The sequence below is a fragment of the Bombus fervidus genome, chromosome 16, assembly GCF_041682495.2.
Source record: "Bombus fervidus isolate BK054 chromosome 16, iyBomFerv1, whole genome shotgun sequence".
Taxonomy (NCBI): domain Eukaryota; kingdom Metazoa; phylum Arthropoda; class Insecta; order Hymenoptera; family Apidae; genus Bombus; species Bombus fervidus.
This window is the reverse complement of record NC_091532.1, coordinates 6,207,434-6,230,713: the sequence shown is the minus strand read 5'-3', so window position 1 is coordinate 6,230,713 and position 23,280 is coordinate 6,207,434. Positions and strand designations below refer to the sequence as shown.

General features: G+C 38.4%; 1 protein-coding gene across 3 annotated transcripts in view; it reads left to right on the top strand.

The window, feature by feature from the left end:
* The window catches only part of Fas3 (fasciclin 3), a 365,977-nt gene that overhangs the window by 330,000 nt on the left and 12,697 nt on the right, over positions 1-23,280 (top strand). For all 3 annotated transcript variants that reach the window (XM_072019243.1, XM_072019244.1, XM_072019246.1), the window contains exons 2-7: positions 14,253-14,579; positions 15,443-15,577; positions 15,669-15,857; positions 16,201-16,385; positions 17,835-17,976; positions 19,956-20,069. In XM_072019243.1, coding sequence (XP_071875344.1) covers positions 14,253-14,579; positions 15,443-15,577; positions 15,669-15,857; positions 16,201-16,385; positions 17,835-17,976; positions 19,956-20,069 — 1,092 coding nt within the window. The remainder of the gene's footprint in view (positions 1-14,252; positions 14,580-15,442; positions 15,578-15,668; positions 15,858-16,200; positions 16,386-17,834; positions 17,977-19,955; positions 20,070-23,280) is intronic.

The following is a 23,280-nucleotide window of genomic DNA, read 5'->3' as shown; positions in this document are numbered from 1 at the left end:
AAAATGCACTGTTCGCGTGTCTGTATGCGCGCAATATCAAAGAAGTTGCACAGTTCCCTCTCATCCGATGATGCGATTCGTTTGCAGTAAATATCTGAGGTGGTTTATTACACGTGATAGTTTATTAAAGAGACAAGTGATAAAATTGTAATAGTCGGTGTATATTAAAATCACTTTAAATACAAGTACAGAGATATTGTATATAGGTCGTAATCGGTGCTCGCTATTCGACTGTATACCTCGCTATACTGATTCGTTATAAGGACTCGTTATAACGACTGTCCTAGAGAGCACGTTCGTCTATTTACAACTACAGTTGTTATTATAAGAAGTTCGAATGTAACTCCGGTTGACGATTACAAATAGCAGCGATAATATTTTGTCCCGAGTTCGTTTACCTTTGAACCTATCAAAAGAAAACAACGTCGACACTCCAAGGCACAACGATATGAGTCTCTTCCGATTCGAATCCTCCGTTGACTCATGTGCCGCTACATATATATCTATCAACGTCCTATATACATTTGTTTCCTTGCAGCGATAAAGAAATTTCTCAAAATGTTTAATATAACACGCATCATATACATTCATCGAATGTTCCTACAAGCGTTCGAATATTTTTGTCGGTATATTGCAAAAAGATTTTAAAAACGTGTCTAAACGATTGCACAGTCATCATCGTCATCACATTTTACCATTCAACCATTCGTTCAATTTCTCTCGTTTTCTAATTTCTTTTTACTTTCATTGATCGATTCGACCTTTCCCGTTTCTCCATTATACCGTTGCACGCATTGAGAGACACAGGACGAGTCTGTCGATTCGTATCGACGAAATAACCCGTCTACGCTCATCGATGCAAAATTCGCTGGTTTGAACGCCTCGTTTAACAAAACCTCGGTTGTCGCTATGAGGGAGAGATCTGGTATATTTCCTTCGATCAATTTCGGTGCACCCTCGCGAAACTGCATCGCCGTTTCGTCCCCACTCCCCCATTTAAAGTGTTCCATTTACGCGCAACGGGGAAAACAAGGGGAGCAAATATTAGAGTAAATTGAAAATTCTGTCGGCGTCCGGACGACAGGGGGACGAGAAAGGCTCTTTTCGCACGGGATCGTTAATAATCAGGAACAGAAAGCCCGAAGACTCTGTTCCCCTGTTTAATTGTTACAGTTTAACGAACCGTGCGACCGGTTGCTTTTGCAACAGAAATACTCTCGGCGTAGCGTCGCTGCTAGCTAGGCTACAACAACGTAGAAACCGGCGAAACTTGGCGAATAAGTGGAAGGAAGCGCAACTATGAGAGAGAACTGTTACGAACCTATCCATTGTAAAGTGACAACAGATTGGCGATAACTGCCGCTCAACAATCATCTTTGCGGCAAGCTACGTCTGTTCCATCGGTCAACTTTCGAACGTGTCGAGCGTATCTCTTACCCCATTATCGAACGTTCGATGCACCTTTTGGGAGTTTCGTTATTATTATTCGGCGCGCGTGCAATGTTGCATTATCTCTTGTAAATTTTAGTTTCCCAGGATATTAGACTCTCGTGGCTAATATTCTATTAATCTTCTAGCGTAGATTATGTCCAATAAGAATTACAATTTCGCCCATATTTCTTAATTACAAATAGTCATACGACCCGTAAAGCAACTAAAATTTAACTTGATAATTTTGCACCGTTTGATCGCCGTTTCATAAATTCGATCGATCTTATTGAAAGATCAACAAATTTCAAAATATTCCACTTTCAACACTAATCGCCCAACCAGCAGTTTGCTTTGCTCCAGAAAAAAGAGATACTTCAGGGATAAAGCGTAAGTTTCAAGGCTGAAGTACACTCATCCAAACTAAATTTCCATTTACAGCAGTTGGTGGACGCTGTTCTTACTTACCTCGAACGAAGTCGGCGTAAATCTAATTAAACAAACTACGAACTCGCGTTGCCGAACGAATTCGGAATCTCTACCCTTGTTTTCTTCTATTTCGCGGTCGATCTACTCAACGTTATTAAATTTCGTTCGAATGCACGAAGATACGCAGTTTTATTCTAATTTCACTTCTCTATGCATCGTCCTATAAAAATATGAATTTGTATAAATATCCGCAGTCAAGCAACGGACAAGGATAAGCTAAGAAATGTAAAGATCGTGACCCTGTCGTGTCCGACGAGCAGAAACGCGATAGTTATTTAACGCGAAATCCATTTTGCGTAACTCGATTCCGACGCCATCATCGGCTGAGCAAAACCGATTTGCCAAGTTTCGTGAAGGGTAGAGAAGCTTCGTATCGTGCTTGAGACGAGGTTCTCTTCCTGCGTTCGCGAACTACCTGGAAAAAGGGGTGAATCGAGGCTGACGATGCTCTCGGACCGGACGAACGACGATGAGTTGATTTACTGTCGTGTAAACCAACCTTAATCGCCGTCAAGATTTGTGGCCATTTCACCTAAATTACTGTTTCAAGCAGCTCCATCGACTACCACATTGACCTTCCAGACGATCCAAGTTTTTCCCCCTGTGTCATTTCTTTCGTCGAGTATCTTTATTGATCGAACGTTGCGTTAGAGATTGATATTTTCTCGAGACGAGATGATCGATTCGTTGGATTAATTTCATGAATCGTAGTGAAATTTCATTGGCACCTGTAATGAGGTCAGACTATGTTGGAATACAACGATATTACACGCATAGGCACCAATACTCTTACACAGACACCTAACAGGCATTCGAACAGGACACTTACACAGATCATACTCATTACTGTATAGAGAGTGGAGTTCAAAATATTTAAGGGATCATGGGTCACTACCTACGTCAGTTTGAGAGTAACTGGCCAACTGTCAACAATCTGCATACATTGTTAATTATACCATATCACTCACTTATATACATTTGGTTCTGTAGTTCTGTTTAATAAATATCACTGAATATTATTTTAACATAAACATTGTGCCTTCCACAGATTATTAATCTTAACTTTAAGATTAAATTCCAACAGACTATGATCCACGATTATGTCGATAGAGTTTGAAAGAAATCTGAAAATGTATAATACGTAGAAATTAGGGAACATTTAGCGCATGTAGGTATTTCGATCAGAGATCGGAAAATAGGCGTTGAAAAATGTTCGTAAATCACTGTGTATTGTATTATATCTTTTAAATCCAAAGATTAATTTATTTCTGTATGATTATCGTATCATGGTGCCATTTTTCGTAGTAACGAGAATTTCCCAAATGTTTTCAATTAAAATCGTTTTTTAATTCAAAGCTGACATTCTCGCCGATCTTTTAATAAAAGTGTAGATAATCACCAATTGCGAAGCGTTTCATTTAAACCCTTCGTTGCGAACGGGACGTGAAATTAATTATTTTACTTGTCGTTTTCGGATCTATCGCGTGATATCAACGTTAAAACTCGTCGGCCTGTAAAACAACGCCGTGTAAGAGGAACAGAGAGATTTCCGTCGAGTTACAGGAATTTATTAAAATCACTGTGATCGAGATACCGATGCTATTACGCCTCCCGTAGCACGCTCGAATTTCAATTTTTTATTATTCATGAACAAAAATCGAGGTGTTTCGCGCGATTAATTATAGAAAAAAAAAAAAAATTGCGTGATCCCTCGTACGATCCGTCGAAGCAATGTATTTACATCGGATTTCGTGTTTATCCCGGTTCGTCGCTGCGACAGGCTAACGAGGATGGGCAATTAAAATTAAAAATCAATAAAATGGTGGCGCGCTCGACTGTTCACGTTGGTTATTTCGTCGACGCGACGAAACGGCTGAATCGAGGAAATATTTATCAATTTTTGTCGATAGAGAACACTCGATTGTTCTTTTACGGTCGCGTTAATCCATATGATTATACACGATACTCGTCGTTGTTCGATAATGACTAATTATTTGCATACACGCGATGATGTAATGCAGTTTCTGAACCTGCTCCTCCCCCGCGCAGAGAATAATTTACGCGGTTAATGCATGAGGTACGATTTACAAGGCGATGATAATTATGGTTGGATCCGCGCGACCGTGGACCCGCCAAAAATTTATACGCGTCGGTTTTGCTTTAATATCGTGAACGTACGCATGATTAACTTCCAAACGGGGATTAAATATTTATTTATTTATTAATTTAACTGACGGTAAAATATATTAATAAATAAATATTATACGTATAAAATAATCTGCAAAATGTGAATTGTATGGAAAATATTTATCTATGGAATATCAAAAATAAAACAACGTTTAGTATAAAGCCATGTTCAATTAAATTGAAAAAGCAATGTTTATCGAAATACTTTCAAAATATTCCTATTGTATCATCGAACCACTTACACGCTCCTTCAAAATATAATTTCTCTCTCAACCGATCACCCGTGATTAATTCGTGGCAATCGAACGACGCTTGACGAAAAATCATTTTCCCTCTTTCTTTTATCAATCATTCGCCGGAAACAGTTCTTTTCAGCCGCGGCCACTTTTCGAATATTTCACAGGTTACTAATTGCTAAAACGTCGAAGGGACCTTTTAACTCTGGACGTTCGTCATTAAACCATCAAATACGTGGCCACGATGAATGGCCAAATGGATCCATTTGGTGATCGCGGGGCGACGACTCTTTCACCAGCCAAGTCACGCTAGCCGCTTCGCTACGCACCATACAAAAATGCAATACGTTCGAGAGCAACTGCTCCATCGGTACAAGTAATGCATGGATTTCCCATGTGTCACGAGATTGCTCTATTTTCCCCGGGCTTGAATGATGTACCCTTTTCCTTGCTCGGTTGGTCTGGAAAAAGCTTTAGGGATTTGAAACATAGAGAACTACTCTGCCGTCGTACTCGATAGTCGTGTTTCTCCCTTCCATAAAGCGTCAACTTTTTTCGCTGGATCCTCTTTTTGCATATACTTGTCCGTCTATGCAATACTTTTCCATGCAGCTTATCAGCAAGGAAACGAGGCCAGCGATTTTTCCATTGGAATTAAGATCATTCTTATCGAGGAACGGCGGAGATGAACAGTCTTCGGGAGAGATCTTTAATCCCTTCGTTTGTCGATCTTCGACGATATCGTAATCGGTGAAAGGCAGAGAAGAAGAACTTTACTTTCTCTTGATAGGATAGGATGAGTCACGAGAAACAAGGCACCTACATATCTCTATCACTTACTGATTCACGAAGAAACTTATGAAAATTATGTTACCCAGTTTCAATGGGCATGCGTAACTACAGATTTAGAATGAAGATATGATCTCGAGAAACGATTTCATCCGAAGTCGCACGCGCCCCTCGAAATAGTATTACTTTGTCCGGACAAGTTTCATCGCACAACGATAAATGAAGCAGCCCGTTTATACGAACGTAATAGGAAAAAATTTAATAAAAAGTTGAAAAACTAGGGAAAAATGTCAACTCTGAAAACCATCGTACAACGGTAGCTTGACAATTACGCACGAACAGTCGGAAAGTATTTCATTATACCCAGTAGAAAGAAAAAGCAATGGAACAAGTTAAAGCGATATAAAAATTAGAAACGCGTAACTGTAGTACGAAAATTATGGCCCTTTCTCGAGGGCGGCCTTCACGTTGCAACGGATTGCCAGCAGTTAATATCCACGTCAGCGTATCCTTTAAATACATCCTTGCCCTGAATTTTAACATACGAGCCGCGTGCAGCGCCTGCACTTCGCTCTGATTACGACGAAAATCGAGTTTCGTCCTCTCGTCTGCAACTATGGGGTGAACCAGGCACAGGGAACAGGAACAGGAACACGAAACACGGGATAGTGGGTAGCTTCGCATATTTTGTAGCGACACACCGAGAGCGAAATTAGCAATGTTAGAGAATATCATCTAATACGAGAAGTGCCGGCTGGGATTAGTTCCACCCCTTGCAACTTGCACATAGTAGCTGGCCGCAGCGGTTTGCTCCAACACTGTCCTCCTGCATCCCTTTAATTCCGCTTTCCTTCATCCGTTTCTACTTTGTCCTATCTTCGCCTCGTACGGTTAGTATATTCCTTCCTCTTCTTTTTCCATGCTCTGTGTTCCTTTCCTCGCATCCGTCTTTCCATGCTTCTTGCTCTTCGTCGTTTTTTACCCCTTGCGCCAGACAATTAAGAAAATAATATTTTCGGAAAGAAATATCGCGTTATATGTTTTTCTTCAGAAACGGGATACTCTTATTAAACGTGCAATTCTCTTAATTTTTCTTCTTACTCGTTTTCTTCTTCGCTGTAATTTTGCTTTAGTATTTATAATTAGAGCTCTTTATGCATATTCACGTTTTTATGAATGGAGTTAAAAAGATGGAACTTGAACACAGATTCCTTTCACGCGATAAATCTTATAACGAGTACTATATGTTAAATATTTCACCTACTCTGTAACATATCGCGCATTTTATGCAATCTTTCTTTTTTTAATTTGCCATAAATCTAAAGTCTGCTTGTAACCACCTGTAGATTTTCGTGCATGTTTTCGTGCACTAGAATTCATTAGAAATTACCAACCGAGACGAACTGAGAGATTAGGGTTAGGTGTATGTCGTTCTATGAAAATCCACTTAAAGTAAGCAAAAATAGATTGAACTTCTAACATCTAATTTTCCTCGCTCCAAAAACCAGCGTTGCCCTCGCGCTTCTACTTTTGTCCGAGCATGTTCGTCCAACTCGCTCCGTCATTTCCTATCATGACCCGCATTCAATGAGGCGAAAATACACAGTCAAGAAAATTGGAAATCAGTGGGAAATTGTATACACGTGAAACGGGTGAGGCGCATCGCATTTCCATATAACCAAGATTATCTCACCGCGTTCTTACATCGACCGAGAAAGTAAAATTTAAAAGTCGTGGTTCGCGATCGGATCACTGGTGCCGACGATATTCCCGAACAGGAGTCGTGTACCACGTCTTCTTCTAGAAAAAATTTACGCCACACCCAGAGAAGATGTAAGCGCAGATATGGCAATGATAAGAAAAAATGAATTTTTTAGTAGAATATAAATCTTCGTGGGTCCGTGTCGCGGCGACGTGCTCGCCGAAGACGAGGAAGATGTTCTACGTTAAAAAATATGGCGGTTAAACAATATTTACGACGTCGGGATTGGATGGCCTTATAAATTATTTCACCGAGGAAAATCATTTTCGCTACTTCTCTCGGGGAATTGTCCATTTTTTTAAAACTTTGGTTATTCATCGTTGCGCTTGTCGCCGTATTTTTCAATTAATTACTCGACCAGACGACAGAAAATTACTGGGTCAACGTGTACACAACAAATTGCTAGTTTGAATTAAATCTATATTTAAATTAGTCAATCGACTGTTTCATCGTATTGACTTTTATCAATCGTGTCATTACGTATCGTAATAATGTCAAATAAAATGTCTATAATTTATGGTAAAGCGATTACTTTTATCCTTTTATTAATTGGATTTTTTCTCGTCTCTATTCAATATTCTCAGGAAGAAATTAGGTTCGTTCGTTCGAATCCTTGGCCAGATAATGACACTATCTATCATTCGTGTCACTCGCAATTGTTCGCAGAAGTCCATGCTTACTTCTTATTAAAATACACTTTCCGGAATTCTTCTAAATTTCCACGTGTCTGGAGTTGAATTTTAATTCTTTCGCAAATTACCAAGAATTATATTTTTACAACCTATTTTCAGCGCTTTAAATTCTCCTTCGTATTTCATAGCTCTGTGCCCTTCGTTTTTATTTCTCTTACGTCTCATTTTGTTTCTGCTCGCGGTTACACGTGTTCCCAAATAGGTCTCGCGATTCCCTGCTTTAACGCGACAAAAATAAACGGCAATGAGAATTCAGTATACAGAAGACGTGTTTACCAGCCATTTTTCGGACGGTTGAAACAGTCATCGACACGCAAATTCAAACTGGCAGCGATTCATCCAGTCCACTTGTTCCCTCCGCTCTTTGTCCGCCACGAGCATTTTCTTCTCGACGAAAACTGCAGTTCGAAAGGAAGTATCTCGTGGGAACGAGCGAGCATGATTATTGGTGGATCGCTTTGTGTTCTTTCTTTCTTCGCGGTTCAACGTATCTTGCTACGAGGGAACTTTAAACAGAAATGCGGCTCAACCTTGGGGGCATACTTCAGAGTCGTTCGTATCGCTTCGACAATGAAACTCTGTCGCGATTCTGCTAGACTGTCGGTATCTTGCCCTGTCATTGCCCTTTTCTCCTTTGTATGGATCGATATTGGTTTTTCGAGGAATTTGAATGTTCGAAGTAGAAGAGAAAATTAATCGCAGAATGAGCATCGAAAAATAGTACTTACGTTGGAATCTTAAAAAAGAATTTTCAAAAAGTTTTATACGATGAATTATAAATGCTTGGTGATGTTGAATATGATTGTTGTTCGTAATAATTTTCCGAATAAGACGAATATCCAAAGAAACAATAAAATACACAAATATATGATTAACTTGCACTTAGGATACGTATAAGCGGCCAAGTAGAAGACGGCAAGTGGTCAGACCTACTTCGCAACTACCGTGAAACATCATTTCCGTCGATTTTCAAACTCTCTTCTCGCTTGGCTAAACAGATGTGTTTCAGATATTCAATAAACTTTCCTAAACGAGGCATCGCATAAGAAGCTCTAAAAAGATAAAGCAGGATTTCATTGAATTTAATTTATGGACGAGTACAGTGTCGATTCATTATGCGAGGCTGCAAAGTGCATCAGCCTCATAGGTGCACTGATGCACGCCACTGTCCACAAATCATCGCATCTGTTGCTGCGGTTTTCGGACCTCCGCGGCAAATGTAGGGGCACGGGACGGTGAAATGGAGGTGTTTCAAATTAGATCGCGACGTCAGCCGTATAACAAATTGATGGCCGGAAAATCAAATTGGATTTATGTGCTTACGATAGTCGAACGGTGTCCTAATCTAATGAGAACATCGAACGCGTTCGTTTACAGCGCGTGCTTCCGATCTAAAGAAGAATCAAGCGGATAATCTCGTGTATTCGCGAGCTGCAAAAGAAATAACGTTACGACAAACCAATCCTCGAATCATAACGAAATAAATCTTATTTTAATATCGTTACTTCGTTTCTTTGTTTAATCGATCGGTAGCATCGCGATATCGTGGCTTCAACGGTTTGAGCGTATCGTTTCCACTGATTGAAAGAGCTACTTTGCGAACTGTCTCTGTTTTAAGAAAGATTCTCACAAAGGAAAGCATAACGGCTCTTAAGGATAGACTGAAAGAGCCTCGAGTGGCTCGACAATTTCTTTTGAAATCGCCTACTACTTTCCTTCTTCTTCTTTTCTTCTTTTACTTTTTTTTTACACCGGAGAGTACATCTCGACGAAGAATACAGGAATATAGGGAAGATAATAAACGATAAGAATTAATTTTACGTGAAAGATTGACACCGTGGAATCAAGAGGAAAAAGAAAATGATGAAAGATGCTCGGAGGAGAAAAAATTGAAGAAATAAAGGTGATTAAAAATGTTCGTTTTTAAGGTACATATCAAGTTCCTGGTGGAACAATAGACGTCGAAAGGAGTTTCTTTCTCTTAAGGAAATCGCTTAGCGAGTTCTTTCACTGGACAAAATAGAAGCTCCTTCTTGTTCGTCACAATAAAAAGATTATAATCACGAATGAATAGAGACGGGATTTAATTAAGTGGTGCAAATAAATCAAAGCAGAGAAACAAAGTCGTTTCTACAGTACCCGCGTTTCTATACCTTTTATCAACCCCCCGGGGAAGAAGTTCCATGATGATTTTTCATCGGTTGCGAGAATGCCTCTGTTTTAAGCCCTACCGTATGTAATTTACCGTATTAATGTGTTTTACACGCTATATGTTAATCGCGACGTAGCTTTTCTTACATGGACGTGAGTTACGTTTATGTACGAGAGAACGCTTGTATGCAAAACCCCAGCGTAATCTTCAAAGGATACAGCAAACGCGAACGTAAACGTTATTTACGAAACACTAACCATAGAACATTTTTGTATTATGCATGTATGGTATACTATACGTAACTTGCGAAAATTCCATTAGCATTGTAACGAGGCACGACTATTCGCGATTATATCGATAAAATCCGAAAATATCCACTTTGTCTCACGACAAATCTTTTTCCTCGTTACATTCCGATTTATTGCTCGCTTGCCTGTAATAACTCAATCAAGAAAAAGAACTGCGATCTTGTTCGATTAGCAACCCTCGTTTCCCTTTTTTCTCTCGCAATTAACGCGTTATAGGAGGCGCGATGACTCTATCATCTAATACAAATTAGACCTACTCGTTGCCAGTTACATTTGCTACGTAAGAAAATTCTAAACGTCTAACTCGTTGCCGCTGACATATGAATTGACTAGATAGCAATGCGTTCAGGAAGAAACGAGGTCGAATTTCGTTCGAGGGATCATAAGCTGCATCAATCTGGCGAGTTAGGAACACGGGCTGTCTCACATCGTGCCGAACGTGGCCGATCTCGTGCACGATGCCATTATGATAATGCGACCGAAGAAATATGATAAACCGGGCGTGGCGCGAATAACGATTATCATATTTCATCTCGTCTTGACGCATCGAATAATAACTACCCACGAATTGTATCAGCCGTTCTTCTTACAGGCATCTTTCGTCATCCCTTGTCGCGCGCGGCACTTTGTTTTGCCGACAAATCAGATGCTCGTTAGTTTTTCTTTATGCAACGATATACCAACCATGGTATAATTTTCAAGGCGATAAAGAAACGGAAGATTGTGTTTTTACATACTTAACTTTACACAGAAAAGTGCTTGGGAGGAATATTAGAAAATACTTTAATTAAATAGCTGACAATTTGCATTCGTATTTCTTTTAAGAACAGCGTTCAAGTGATAGTAAATTTTGTAAATCATAGTGAACAGATAGTGTCTCGAGAAGAGAAGTAATAAAAGAACTTACAAAATAATTGTTAAGAGGATAGGATAAATTTTCTTCAAATATAACGAAGGACATAAAATTTAGATCTGTCTCTATACAATAAATTCACAAGGCAACGGTGCTACCGGCCGATTCGCGATTCAATTATAGCAACAAACTGCGTTACACTGTGAAACGTTCGCGCGGATAATGAACCAATTTTCTCTAAAATTTAATTTGTTGCAGAACAGTCGCTCGTAAGCCTGTTTCTCGTTTTTCACTGCGGCGTTACTCGCGAGCATCGCGCACAAGAGCACGCGTGACTGCTTATAACGAACTAAGCCGAAAACCGAGGGAAATCCAGTTTTCTTTTAATGTGCAACCGCTTTTACACACTGCGCTGTCGAGAACATAATACAGCTTACGTGTAAACAAGTATGAACGATGACCAGTTGAAAAAGGAACATAGGAACAGAAACTGAAAGCCCGTATTTTTAATCCACCCATTATTGGGGATTACTTTTTCTCCCAATTTCAAACATACTACGAGGATTCTGCTTCGATTTAATTATATCAAATGCTATCGAAACTTATTGCTCGGTTATTAGGTGTGTGAACGGAGAAACGCGTCGATAAATTGTAGAGTAGAAAATATATTTTAATACAGAAATGTAAATACAAGTAGGAATATAATTTGAGCTGGTCCAGATCCGTACGCTAGCAGTGTTACCCTATGACTGAAAGCCCTGAAGCCATCGTCGCCTGTCTACTGTTTATGGTCTGCCTTCGTCCCAGTCTCTTGTCTATACGCTGTCGATGGCTTCAGTGCTTGAGAAAACTAAAAAGACCAGATGTAGAGTTTTCTTAGAAGTGGTGACCACTTCAACAGAAACGAAAAACTTCAACTGCAATATATTACTCAAGGTAAACGATGCATACACCTCCACTCAGAATTATTACTTTCAGGCATATTTCTACTGCGTGTTCGATACTCTACAATAAACGTCTCCTAATTCTCAATTATCCGTCATCCACACAAATTCTTATTCCTACAGACAGCACCGTTGCAAACATTTATTATATGTACACAGAAAGTTGAAATGCTCAATGATACTCAGGTGGATTATTAAACGTGTTGATTTATTAAAGAGGCGAGTGACAAAATTGTAATAGTCGATTATATTAAAATCACTTTAAATACAAGTACAGAGCTAGTGTATGCCTGTCGTAATCGTCGCTCGCTCAATGCTACTGTTAAACTCTACGCTCGCTATTCGACTGTATGACTCGGTATAGAATGATTCGCTATACTGATTGTCCTGGAGAGACGTTCGTCTATTTGTATCGACCGGTGGTATTATAAAAAGTTCCAGTGTAACTCCGGTTGACGATTACAAATAATATTTTCTTTTCCTAAGTTCGTTTACCCTTGAACATAGCAAACCAAAACAACGTTGATACTCCAAGTCACAATAATATGAGTCTCTCCCGATTCGAATCTTCTGTTGACTCCTGTACCACTACAATACTTTGAATGAATCCATAACGCGTCTTATAACATCGGACACCAGTTTGACAATGCAATTACCAATGGAACGTAGCAGTTACACGTTCTCGCTTTCCTAGGAAGCATTGCTGTCTCTTTCTCTCGTCCATTTCCCAGACATTGGAGCTGGCTCAGGTACAGCTCGATACTTTTGAAGCTTTTTGCGCCGAAACTTTTGTTCATTTGCGATACAAGCGGACTGTAGGTAGTTCTCGTTATCCATTACATACCAGTACAATTACGGAAAGTTTCAGAAAAGCGATGGGGATGGGGTGCGCTGGTTCGAAAGGAAATTCCTTCGAAGCTCGCCCGTCTTTTTTTCCGCGCTGTTTTAGATGAACGATCGCGCTGCAAGTTCCAGCCACGTTGTGGGGAGCAAATAGGGAAAACCGATTGGAAAAGAGGTAGCCGTGTAAAATGGGAAACGTAATCTCACGTCGTTTTGTTACTCGATAAAACGATACAACGATACACAGATGTTTGTATCTACGTCTGTCGCTCGAAAGAATCTGAAATCTTATTTATGTTCCGTAGAATGTAATACCGTTATTATCTTCGAAGAGTATGAAACGATCGAAATTGTTATTTATAGAAGTATAAGAAAGTAGGAAACGCTTCCGTCAGTTTATTGTAAAAGTGTACAGAACGATGGCAGAAGATTAAGAATTTGAAATAAGAAGCCGTAGAAGTGGAATTAAGGTATAAAAAGTCTAATATAAAAGGAGCTTTTAGGAATTAAGATTAAAGAAATCAATTTCACAAAGTTGGAAAGCAGGACGAGCGAAGTCATAAAAGAAGTACAAAGAATATAAAAAGTATGAAATCGTATAAAATGTTTTCATACAGTGCAAGTTTCATTCTTCGAAATGAAACGTCTTATATGAGTTTTACGATTTTCTTTACGAAGAGTCGAAAGCACGAGGCGACGCAAGTATAAAAGCACAGCCGAAAAACCATGGTTACGCCTCTCCGCGAGCATAATGACGATTATTATACCGTGCAACGAATCGACTGGAAATTAAAATTAACGTCGTGGGATGACGTGCAATTTCAAGGTGACGCTGATATTAAATCTTCGTCGCCCACGTAGTCGATGAAGGCAGGCTTTTATTGCGCGTCTTCTTGATTATTATAAGTTACGAGCCATTGAAAGCGGACACGTATCCATAAATTTAACACCTTCCTTAAGTCTCCTCGCGAGAACTTCATTCGCATATAAATAGCACGATATCGTCCACTAGAAACGACTACACTTATTGTCACTTCCTCGCTAAAACACTGTATCTTCGTTACTTCGCCGATTATATGCAGCGCGAATCTCCACGCGTTTCAATGAAATTATAACGAATGTTCTCGAAAGCGAGTGCCACAAACGCGCAGGATTCACAGTACCCGGTAAGAAGTAACGTGTAACGCGGAGATTAAGAAAAATTACGAAGCTTCAACCCTGTTCCTTCGCGCGATAATTCAATTGCTTGGCAGGTTGCAAAAAAATTAACTGCCGGAAGAAAAATTCAGACAGACTTTGAAATAACGTCTGATGAAACTAACGGAATTTTAATCTCTTTAAATTCATCACGTTTCACATACGCGTTTTTATATAATAGGTATACTACGGTGTGCATTTTCGCGATATAATATAATATATTCATAACGTCTAGTGTCTGTGAAAACCATCAGGGTTGCAATTTTTTTAAATTCGTCCCGTTTCGTGCGCAAATTTTCACGTGATATAATATAGCGTGCCTTTGAAATTATTTTCATCAGACAATCTAATTATTCTTTCTCTTGGTTCCAGCATCGAAACCGAACCTAGTCGTGGACATCGAGCCAAAACATCAGACTGCCGTACGACTGGGCGAGAGTTTGCAAATTTTGTGCAGAGTGGGTAGACCACTGCGGGTCTGCCGTGTCGAAATACCTGGCGAAGAAGGTGGTATGGTGTTATCCAAGGGACAACCGTCTGAAGATGGTATCGAGTATTACGGAGAAGGCACGGAGGCCGGCCAATGCGGCGTTCACATTGCCAAGATCAAGGAAAGTCACGATGGAATTTTCAAGTGCACCCTGACAACCACCGAACGTCGAGCGGAGGCACAGGCATCTACGAGAATTATCGTAGCTAGTATGTATTATTATTTTCTATCCATTTCACTCTTCAAGGTCTGATTTTAATTTGACAACTCGCGCTAACATTAATAATAAGACTAGAAGTGCCAGTTTTTCCTCGTATCTTTCTTAGGCTATGGTTACAGTTGATATGAGTCCTGGCGAACCAAACATCCGAAGAACGTTACAGCTTCTCTGACAAGAGTCTCTACGTCTGATCGTTCTGGCATATTCGTCAACCAGATCATCAGAAAGATGCAGTTACTCTTATCATAGCCTTATACGTTGAAAAGAATCGCTAAAGAATTCGTTTTAACACAAGAGTTACGGATGGCAGTTAAAAACAGCAGTATATGTCACATGCATCAGATGCCAATCCTTAATTGCAAAGGAGTCGAAGCATAATTAAAAGAGCGCGCGTAATTAATCGTCGTCGTTTTTACGCGTAGCCTCGAAATTAATGAGAAAATCGTTGTAAAACTTCGCGACGTTAGTTGTCTGAGAAAAGTATTCCCCCGTACAGGGAAAAATATTACGGTGTGGAATATACGTGTGCGGGAATTCGAGAGCTAATTAATCTTCGTTAAGAGAATTGCTTACGCGACGGGTTTGTAGAAGGAGGAGATGGTAGCGCGAAAGGAAATTACTATTTTCAGATAAAGTCGATAAAGATAAATGACGAAAACGGGTCATGATGGAGACTTGGAAATGTTTCGAGCGAATTTAAATAAAGATCTGCAAGTTTTCTCCTGCTTGAACCGTGGTAAATTAACGAGCATCGACGTAGCCGGGGCAATTTTAATGATTTGACTTTCAATAGAAAATTCAACGTCGTTCTTGCATTTAAGAAATAATTAATGCTTGCAACTGGATTTTCAGAACCGCCGAACAATCCAGAGCTTCACGCTAGTCCTGGATCCGATGGAAGAAATATATATAGAAAAGGAGAAAAATTGGAAGTGAGTTGCAGCGCACCAGCCGGACGACCAGCAGCCAATGTTTCTTTGTTCCTTGGTAATTAGTCGGCGGAATAGAGGGATTTTTAATTAACTTTTTGTCAGAGGTTATACCGTACTCAGCTCTGTGTCCTTTTTATGATAACTAGACGACGAACCTATCGGCAACGAAGAAAGACCTACGATTTACGACTCGAACCTGGACGATAACTCACTGGCTGTGCAAAATGCATCGCGTAGTTTGGATTGGACGGACAATGGAAAAATCCTTCGATGCGTTGCCAGCCACATTGCACTCGACCGGCCTAAGGAAACTACTATGCAACTGCAAGTTTTCTGTAAGCAATCGATTATTCGAACGATATACGAAATTGTAAATCTTAACACATAATGTAAAAAGAAACCCTTTCTTTGCTAATAAAAGTACAGACACTTTTTAAACGTAAGAGATTTAAAAAAAGGAAAGAATAAAAATTCTAATTGGAGATATTAAGTAAATTCTAATAACTCAACCGTAAGCTTGCTAGCGATTTATTTCTATTTTTCCAAATTAAAAATCTTTCATGCGTATATGGAGATATTCGAAATATTTTATTTTCAGCATGGAATTTCTATCAATGACAGAATATTCAAATCTGTGGAAGATGCCGAGCAATTAAAAATAGAAACCTTTCCTTTTAGATCCTCCTCAACCGCAACCAACCATCGAGCGCTTTGGATACGTAGTTGGACACCAGGGTATCGTGAACGTGACCGTTTACGCAAACCCTAGGCCGCATTTCAAATGGCGAGTGAACAATGAAATGATCACCGAGGGTAACCCAGACGAAAGCAATCGACTCGAAACCTCGACCGCTGTGGATCTGGTAAATTAACGAAATTTCTTATACCTTCTATCAAATTCATATCTGTACATATATATTCTTCTTATTATTATTATGATCCATATCTATTTGATATGAAACATTATATATTTAAAAAAATGTAATATCGAACATACAACAAGATGTAATTATTGCAACAGACGTTTAAAAAACCGAGGAATAACATTATTCTAAGTAATGAATACTATCGAAAGTTGGAGGTACGTATAAATCAATACAAAAACATCACGCATTAATTCGAGACTAGAAACATATCGAAAGAAATCCGTCTTAAAAGTTTTTCCACGTGAACGAGCTTCTATTATCAGATAAATAAAATATTCTTCCACTTGGAAAGTTTGGTAAACTTTACTAGTAAAAGGTTCGCGTCGATTGTGTTCTCTCAATTCGCTCGGTCGAACGAACACAGAATGAAAATTCTAGCTATAAATGTTGAATATTTTTTTGAACGTTCCTCGAGATACTTGAATAGTAATGCACATTGAATTCTATGAAGCAAAAGGTGAAGCTATACATAGAAATGAAGTATGTAAAGATTAATTGGTAAAGAGAGATACGAATCGAATTATCAATGAAGAAAATAATGGAATAGATACTGAAGCTAGTAGAATTTGAGTTGCCAAGGGAGCTTTCTCGTGAAAAAACAACGAAAGAGTAAATTGAGGAACGAACGAGGAATGGAGGAGAATACGAGTGAAGGTAATGGAACAAAGATTCCGCATTCCAGAGCATCGATTTTCACGGTGCACTTAGCGCTTTTTATACATTTGCGTGACTCGCAAAGTTTCTCGCTAATCAAACAGCTTTAATGAAATTCCGGCCGATTCGGATGCTACAGTTCGTGCAGTGAAATCGCCCGAAATAATTCGACTATCGATATCAAAAACTGTCTCATTTTGTATAAAAGAGGCAACAGGAAAAAATAAGTAAAACTGTTGAATTATTCGTCTCATTCGAAGAAAGGTAGATTAAATTGATTTTCTGTTTTCGTTGTTGAAATAATTAAATGCAGAAGGCTTGGAAATTTTATAGATAAATTACCATTAAGGAAATTTTTTCGGAGACTCCACAGCTAGTGAAAAATTTAGCATAATAACGCGGCTTACGAAATTAAACATTCAACAGTGAATTCATAATATTAATATGATGAAATTAAAATTCATCGAAATACGCGTAATATCGGTTGGTGGAATTTGTTCGGACCACAGGATGTCGGAGATTGAAATTACAGCGTCGTTTAAATGCAAAAGTGATCCTGGCCTCTGCTCGTTAGATAAACGAATTCGAAAACATTCCAAAAGTAAAAATGAAAATATCGATATCTTTATATTCAATTTTATGACGGCAAAAATTAATCACCTTTAGAATTAGAGAACGTTTGATTGGTAAGAGATCGAATAGTTAAGTGACCAAAGAATTTATTTTTTACAGGGAAGAGGAGCGTGGAGCGTGATCCTGACGATCGACAGCGTGCAAAAATCCGACACTGAGAAGGACTATATCCTGGAAGCCCGTAACGACGAAGGGGCTTACGAATATCGTATCATTTTGTCGACAGCCACAGAACCCGCAGGTAAAAACCACGGAAACGCTCAGAATTCAATTATCGTGAAAAAAAATCACCTAATCTCACTGTGCACCAAAGTAGCGTGCAAATCACGACGAACTTTTATCTGCGTCAAAGTGGAAAACGGAAAAATAAAAGACGAGGAGAGAAAAAAAAAGTATCAAGCATTAATCGTGTAATCGTAATATTAAAATAGATTTTTAAAAAAGCAGTCATGCAAGCATAAAACAAGGAAAATGTACGATCAACGATGTTGAAGGGAGAAAAAATATTAAATAGCAACAGAATTAATTTTCATTCGTATCGTCGGGTGAATATTGATTATTCGATATCGCTATAGAGAAAGACGATAAAACTGATTTGAAATTCGTCGGTAGCTGTCGATCATGCTGTTAGTTTCCACATTTCGTGTTTGTCACCATCATTTCATCCGATCAAGCATACTCACCATCTGTCTACCGATTCATGTCATATTCGTTGTCACTTTCACGCGCTAGCCAACGTCCGTCATTACGTTTTCAATTACACCGAATATGTACGAATTAGAATATTTTTGCGTGTCTTTTCTCTATTGTGTCCGTATGCGCTATGTGTTTCTAACCATATCGATCCTTCACCGCATGCTTTCACGCAGGGCCGTTCGGTCACTTCTATGGTAAGCTCTCCGAACACATGCACGCACTAGGTAATGTCATTCTTTCAAATTATTATACGTAGTAAGTAGTCGATGTAGCTCCGTACGCGTGAAGTTCCATGAAAATGGTGGATTACGACACGTTTTGTAGTTGATAAATTATGCCCAAAGGCGAAACTTTTATCGCCATATTTTTACTACTACGCTACGTCGGTTCAAAATATTTTTTATTTTGTCAAATTTATTTTATCGGTCTGTGTATATTTTCGAATGAAGAGAATTCGATGAAAAATTAGAAGAAAAAGAAATGCTAAAGGACAACATCGATATTTTTCGAAGCGGCAGAATCGAAACGATCTTTTATTTTTATTAATCTACCAACCGTTGTTTGTCTCCAAGTAATATTTCTCTGTTTGTTTAAAGATCGTGCAAAAACTGTAGCTGTAATATCTTGTTCTTTTTTCTTTATCTTTCTTTTTTTTTTTTTTTTTTTTTTGTCGTCGCGATTTTTCAAACCGTGTCATCAATTCGTGCGAAAGTCACACGATAGATTCACAGAGGGATCACGTAAATGGAACTCCGCGCTACGGGATACGGTTATATATACAACGTTACGTTTGTTATTGATACCACTGCAAACATGAATGGCAAATCTGTATTTTTCAAATAAACGTGACTAAATTTTTGTGCGATCGCCTTTACATGAATCAACGCTTTTGTCGATATCGAACACAGATTTCGCGTCACCGACCTCTCTTGCACATTTCTGCATTAGAATTATAAGTTTCATAGACATTAAATATACCAAAGGCTTCAGAGTGCTTGTTGACTCTTGTTACATTACGTATATATGTATATTTTTACGTATATATATATTTTTTATCCGACACGAACATATTTACGCTCTGCTTTGTACATTCATTATCGATGAAACGCATTTTTTAACATGAGTATATACAAGAAACAATGACACTTTGATTTTTATTCTAACAGATATTCAAGTTCGATCGACTGTGTCTTGGAAATGTTAAAGCTTCGTTAAGCTAGCTTTTCTTGATTTTTCAACGATAGAGGTGCATTCGTATTCAATTACTGGTGCATGATTTCTAATTCGATATTTTCTAATTCAATTTTCGATATTTTTAATATTTTTATATACGTGTGTCCTCTGCATTTGATCTTATTCATATTCGAACTCGAAACTTTGCAGACCACAATCGCGATGAAGATACAAAAGTCGCGGAAATTTATCTCATGCGAAATAGTCGACGATAAGATTAGTTTAATTTGTTTGTATCGATAAAAAGAAGTTGTACAACAAACTTCATTTTGACTTTCTACAAAATTTCAGGCGTCGACTTAGATGCCGGTTCTATCATCGGCATCGTTGTTGGAGCCCTGGTGCTACTTCTCATCGTTTTCATACTAATTTTTGCCCGTGCGACCGGACGCTGGTGCTTCGCAGGTGAGTATCTATTTTTTTAATAATTCATACGAACTACTTCGTTCGTACCGCGCGATTCCCCATCCCTTTTGGCGATTTTTCGTGTACTTTTGTCACTTCGATTCGACACGGATAATAACAAATATAATAAACGATGAATGGAAAGTAAATAAACGAGCGATGCATAGACTCGAAGGAAGATAAAAGTTAATTAGCTAAAGTCAGCCACTAACGATCGAGTTGCAGATAACGCAATAAGATAAAATCGATCTTATATTATTTTTGTATCGATGGATAGGATAATACCGATATTTTTTATCAGCAGCGACTACGTTATTTATATACTACATCAATTTCTTTTTTCAGCTGTCCTCTATATATCTAATTTTTCTTATTTGCGTTCCATCTCCTTTATCAAAATAATAGACATTTACATAATATTAGATTATAAAGGAATTTAGTTGCTGAAATTGTCTGTTAGAGAACTCGTACAAAACGATTTATGAAACTCTAGAAAAATTGAGAGAAGGTTTCTTAACAAGCAAACTATAATAATTCCAATGAAATTATGAGCGGTTGTACGTGTGTAGGAAGCAAACGACCTTCGCTAGCTGTACTCCATCGTAAAACTATACATGTTTCTTAATTTATATCTCTATATTTGTATGTATACAAATGTCTTGTGTGTTGTGCCGCTACCGATAGGACAGCATGCAAGTCGGGCCAAGTAAAGAATAAGGAGAAACAGCAACAATTACCTTGCGATTCCGTACTCTAGGCATGACACTGTCCAGGGGTAAGTCACCTCAGGCAGCAAAACACCCCTTTTTTTAAAAGTATTGCTCGTTCCTCGTTCATCATCAGCTCGTCTACTCGCTACTTTTCTCATATCCGTGTCAGACCATTTTTAATCAACTCTCCTGACACATTCACATTGTCGTCGTTACCTGGTCTCGAATTATCGTGGAAATACTCGATCCCTGCAACAGATTCCGATACGTGCCGTGAATTAATGGAAAGCGATGTGAACGAGATAATTTGCCTTGGATAAATGTGTGAAACGAAAGTTAACATGCGATTAGGTAATTGATATTAAATTTAATACAAATTTTGAGAATTTAGTAATTCAGAAATCTGGAAACGAATCAATACTACGATTATACTACGCTAGTAATCGTTAAGGCTATTTCATTAGGAGCTATTAGGATAAAAATGAAAGTATGTAACTTCAAAATGCGTTTAAAGCAAATACGAACAAGCTTCAACGGCGATTTGATTTTTACGATTTTATCGATTCCCATTTATTTTCAAATTCTGCTCGAACTAGTGTCACAGTGTACTAGAAAAGCAAAAAAAAAAAAAAACAAAAAAAAACAAAAAGGGTTAAACTTCCGATAGTACGTCGAAGAGAATAAACAGAGTTAAAGTTCGATTATTCATGCCAGAAATCTGGCGTATAATCGATACTCGCGTGACGAATGAACAAATCAGAATTTCATTGTTCGGAATGATCCATTTATCGGTTTGTGAGTCGATAAACACAATTCTGGCAAAGATATTTTTGCTTAAAAATTACTATATTCCCAATCGATCGTTAAACATGGTTTGATTAAAAAGATTTAAATATAAATCGGATTTTTATACTTTTTTAAAGTAGCAATACAATACCTCTGTATCTAAGATTCTAAAGAATCTAAAGATTAGAACAGATCTGAATACGATTCTTCGCTAAAAATTTCAAACGTTACTGAGACAATAAGAAGAACCCGAAACTATACAGAATTATGAATATCATCGAGTCGATCTCATTAAATCATAAACATACATATTTCTGTCATTCGTGCATGCATATCGTGCTTACGACTTTCACAGCATGTACTACTAATACGATGCCTAATTTATGCTCCGTTCATTATTATTCGCGCAGTGTTTTTCAAATTATTCCCTTTCCGATCTACCAGAAAGCAAAAATCATAAATTCTTTTCGAGACATGTACTAAGAAAAGACGGAAAGAACTTCGAAGATAAAAAATTCCTTTTGGCTCAACTTCTCGATAAAATTATTCCTGTAGCATTTAATTCGACACTTCGAAGGGAAAAAGCGTTCATTCGCGATCGAATAACGGCTCGCAAGGGGAAGAAAGCTATTTGAAAAACACTGACTCAGGCCACGATTGTCTGTTGCGATACGTTGTTGAAGAAATCCCCGGCGAGAATTCCTCTAAATTCAAGGCCCGCTGGGTCCAATGAAACAGGAGCGAGTTTCTTTTTGCGACAAGCAACGACGAACAATCGGCGAAGGCAAGTGTGGTGACATTTGTTCGAAGTGAAACCAGACCAGACCCTTTATCGATGTTATCTTTCTTTCAATTTGCTTCTCCGTCGTGACTATATTTTTTCTTTTTGCCCAATTAGAACAATAATTATTAATTAATTATATTATTAATTCTATAATCTATTCCTAGATTATGATCGCACAAGCATGCTCGTATCAGCTGTCCCTTTTATACAATCCAACCCCATCTCGAACCTTTCACGATTCTCGATGTTTTTACTATTTATCTTAGCTGATAATTAGCTGGTTACGTGTTGAAATTTGACCACGTTCACGTTCATTCACATTTACCTTGCTTGGATTGGAATATACATTAGTGCGATGACTTGCCTGTGAATGTTTATGATTATTAACCGCTCTAACGACCGATTAAATCGCGCTCGATTGCAAACGCCTGAGCAACGCGGCCACACCACGGTGTACAACAAACGTTAATGAAAATAGACAATTTGATCGACAATTAATTCTTTTGGATTAAACTAGCGTTTGAGATTGTGCAATTGTCATATCTTTTCATATCTGACACTAAGACAGATAGAAAAGCAAAACTGTTATCTATACTATTTCTTGGAGGTACGTATGACAAACGTCGAATCACACTATAGAAACACGGTAGAAAATTAATCGCTTAAAAATCATCTAAACAAGATGAGGAACTTTTATCGTGATGCTAAAGCGCAAACGAAAGAAAAGCTCTTACCTCGGCGTATAGCTCGCGCGTTTGCAAATTCCCCAAAAAAAGACAGTCTGTCCTGCACGATGAGAATCGATCGGAAAGTAGAGTAACGCGAAACGACAGAGACGCCACTAACTAACCCCGTGACAATCGTTCAGAGCGCAAAAATAGAACCGTTAATAAAACCAAAGAAAATACGCCACCCTTGAATAATCGAGTCA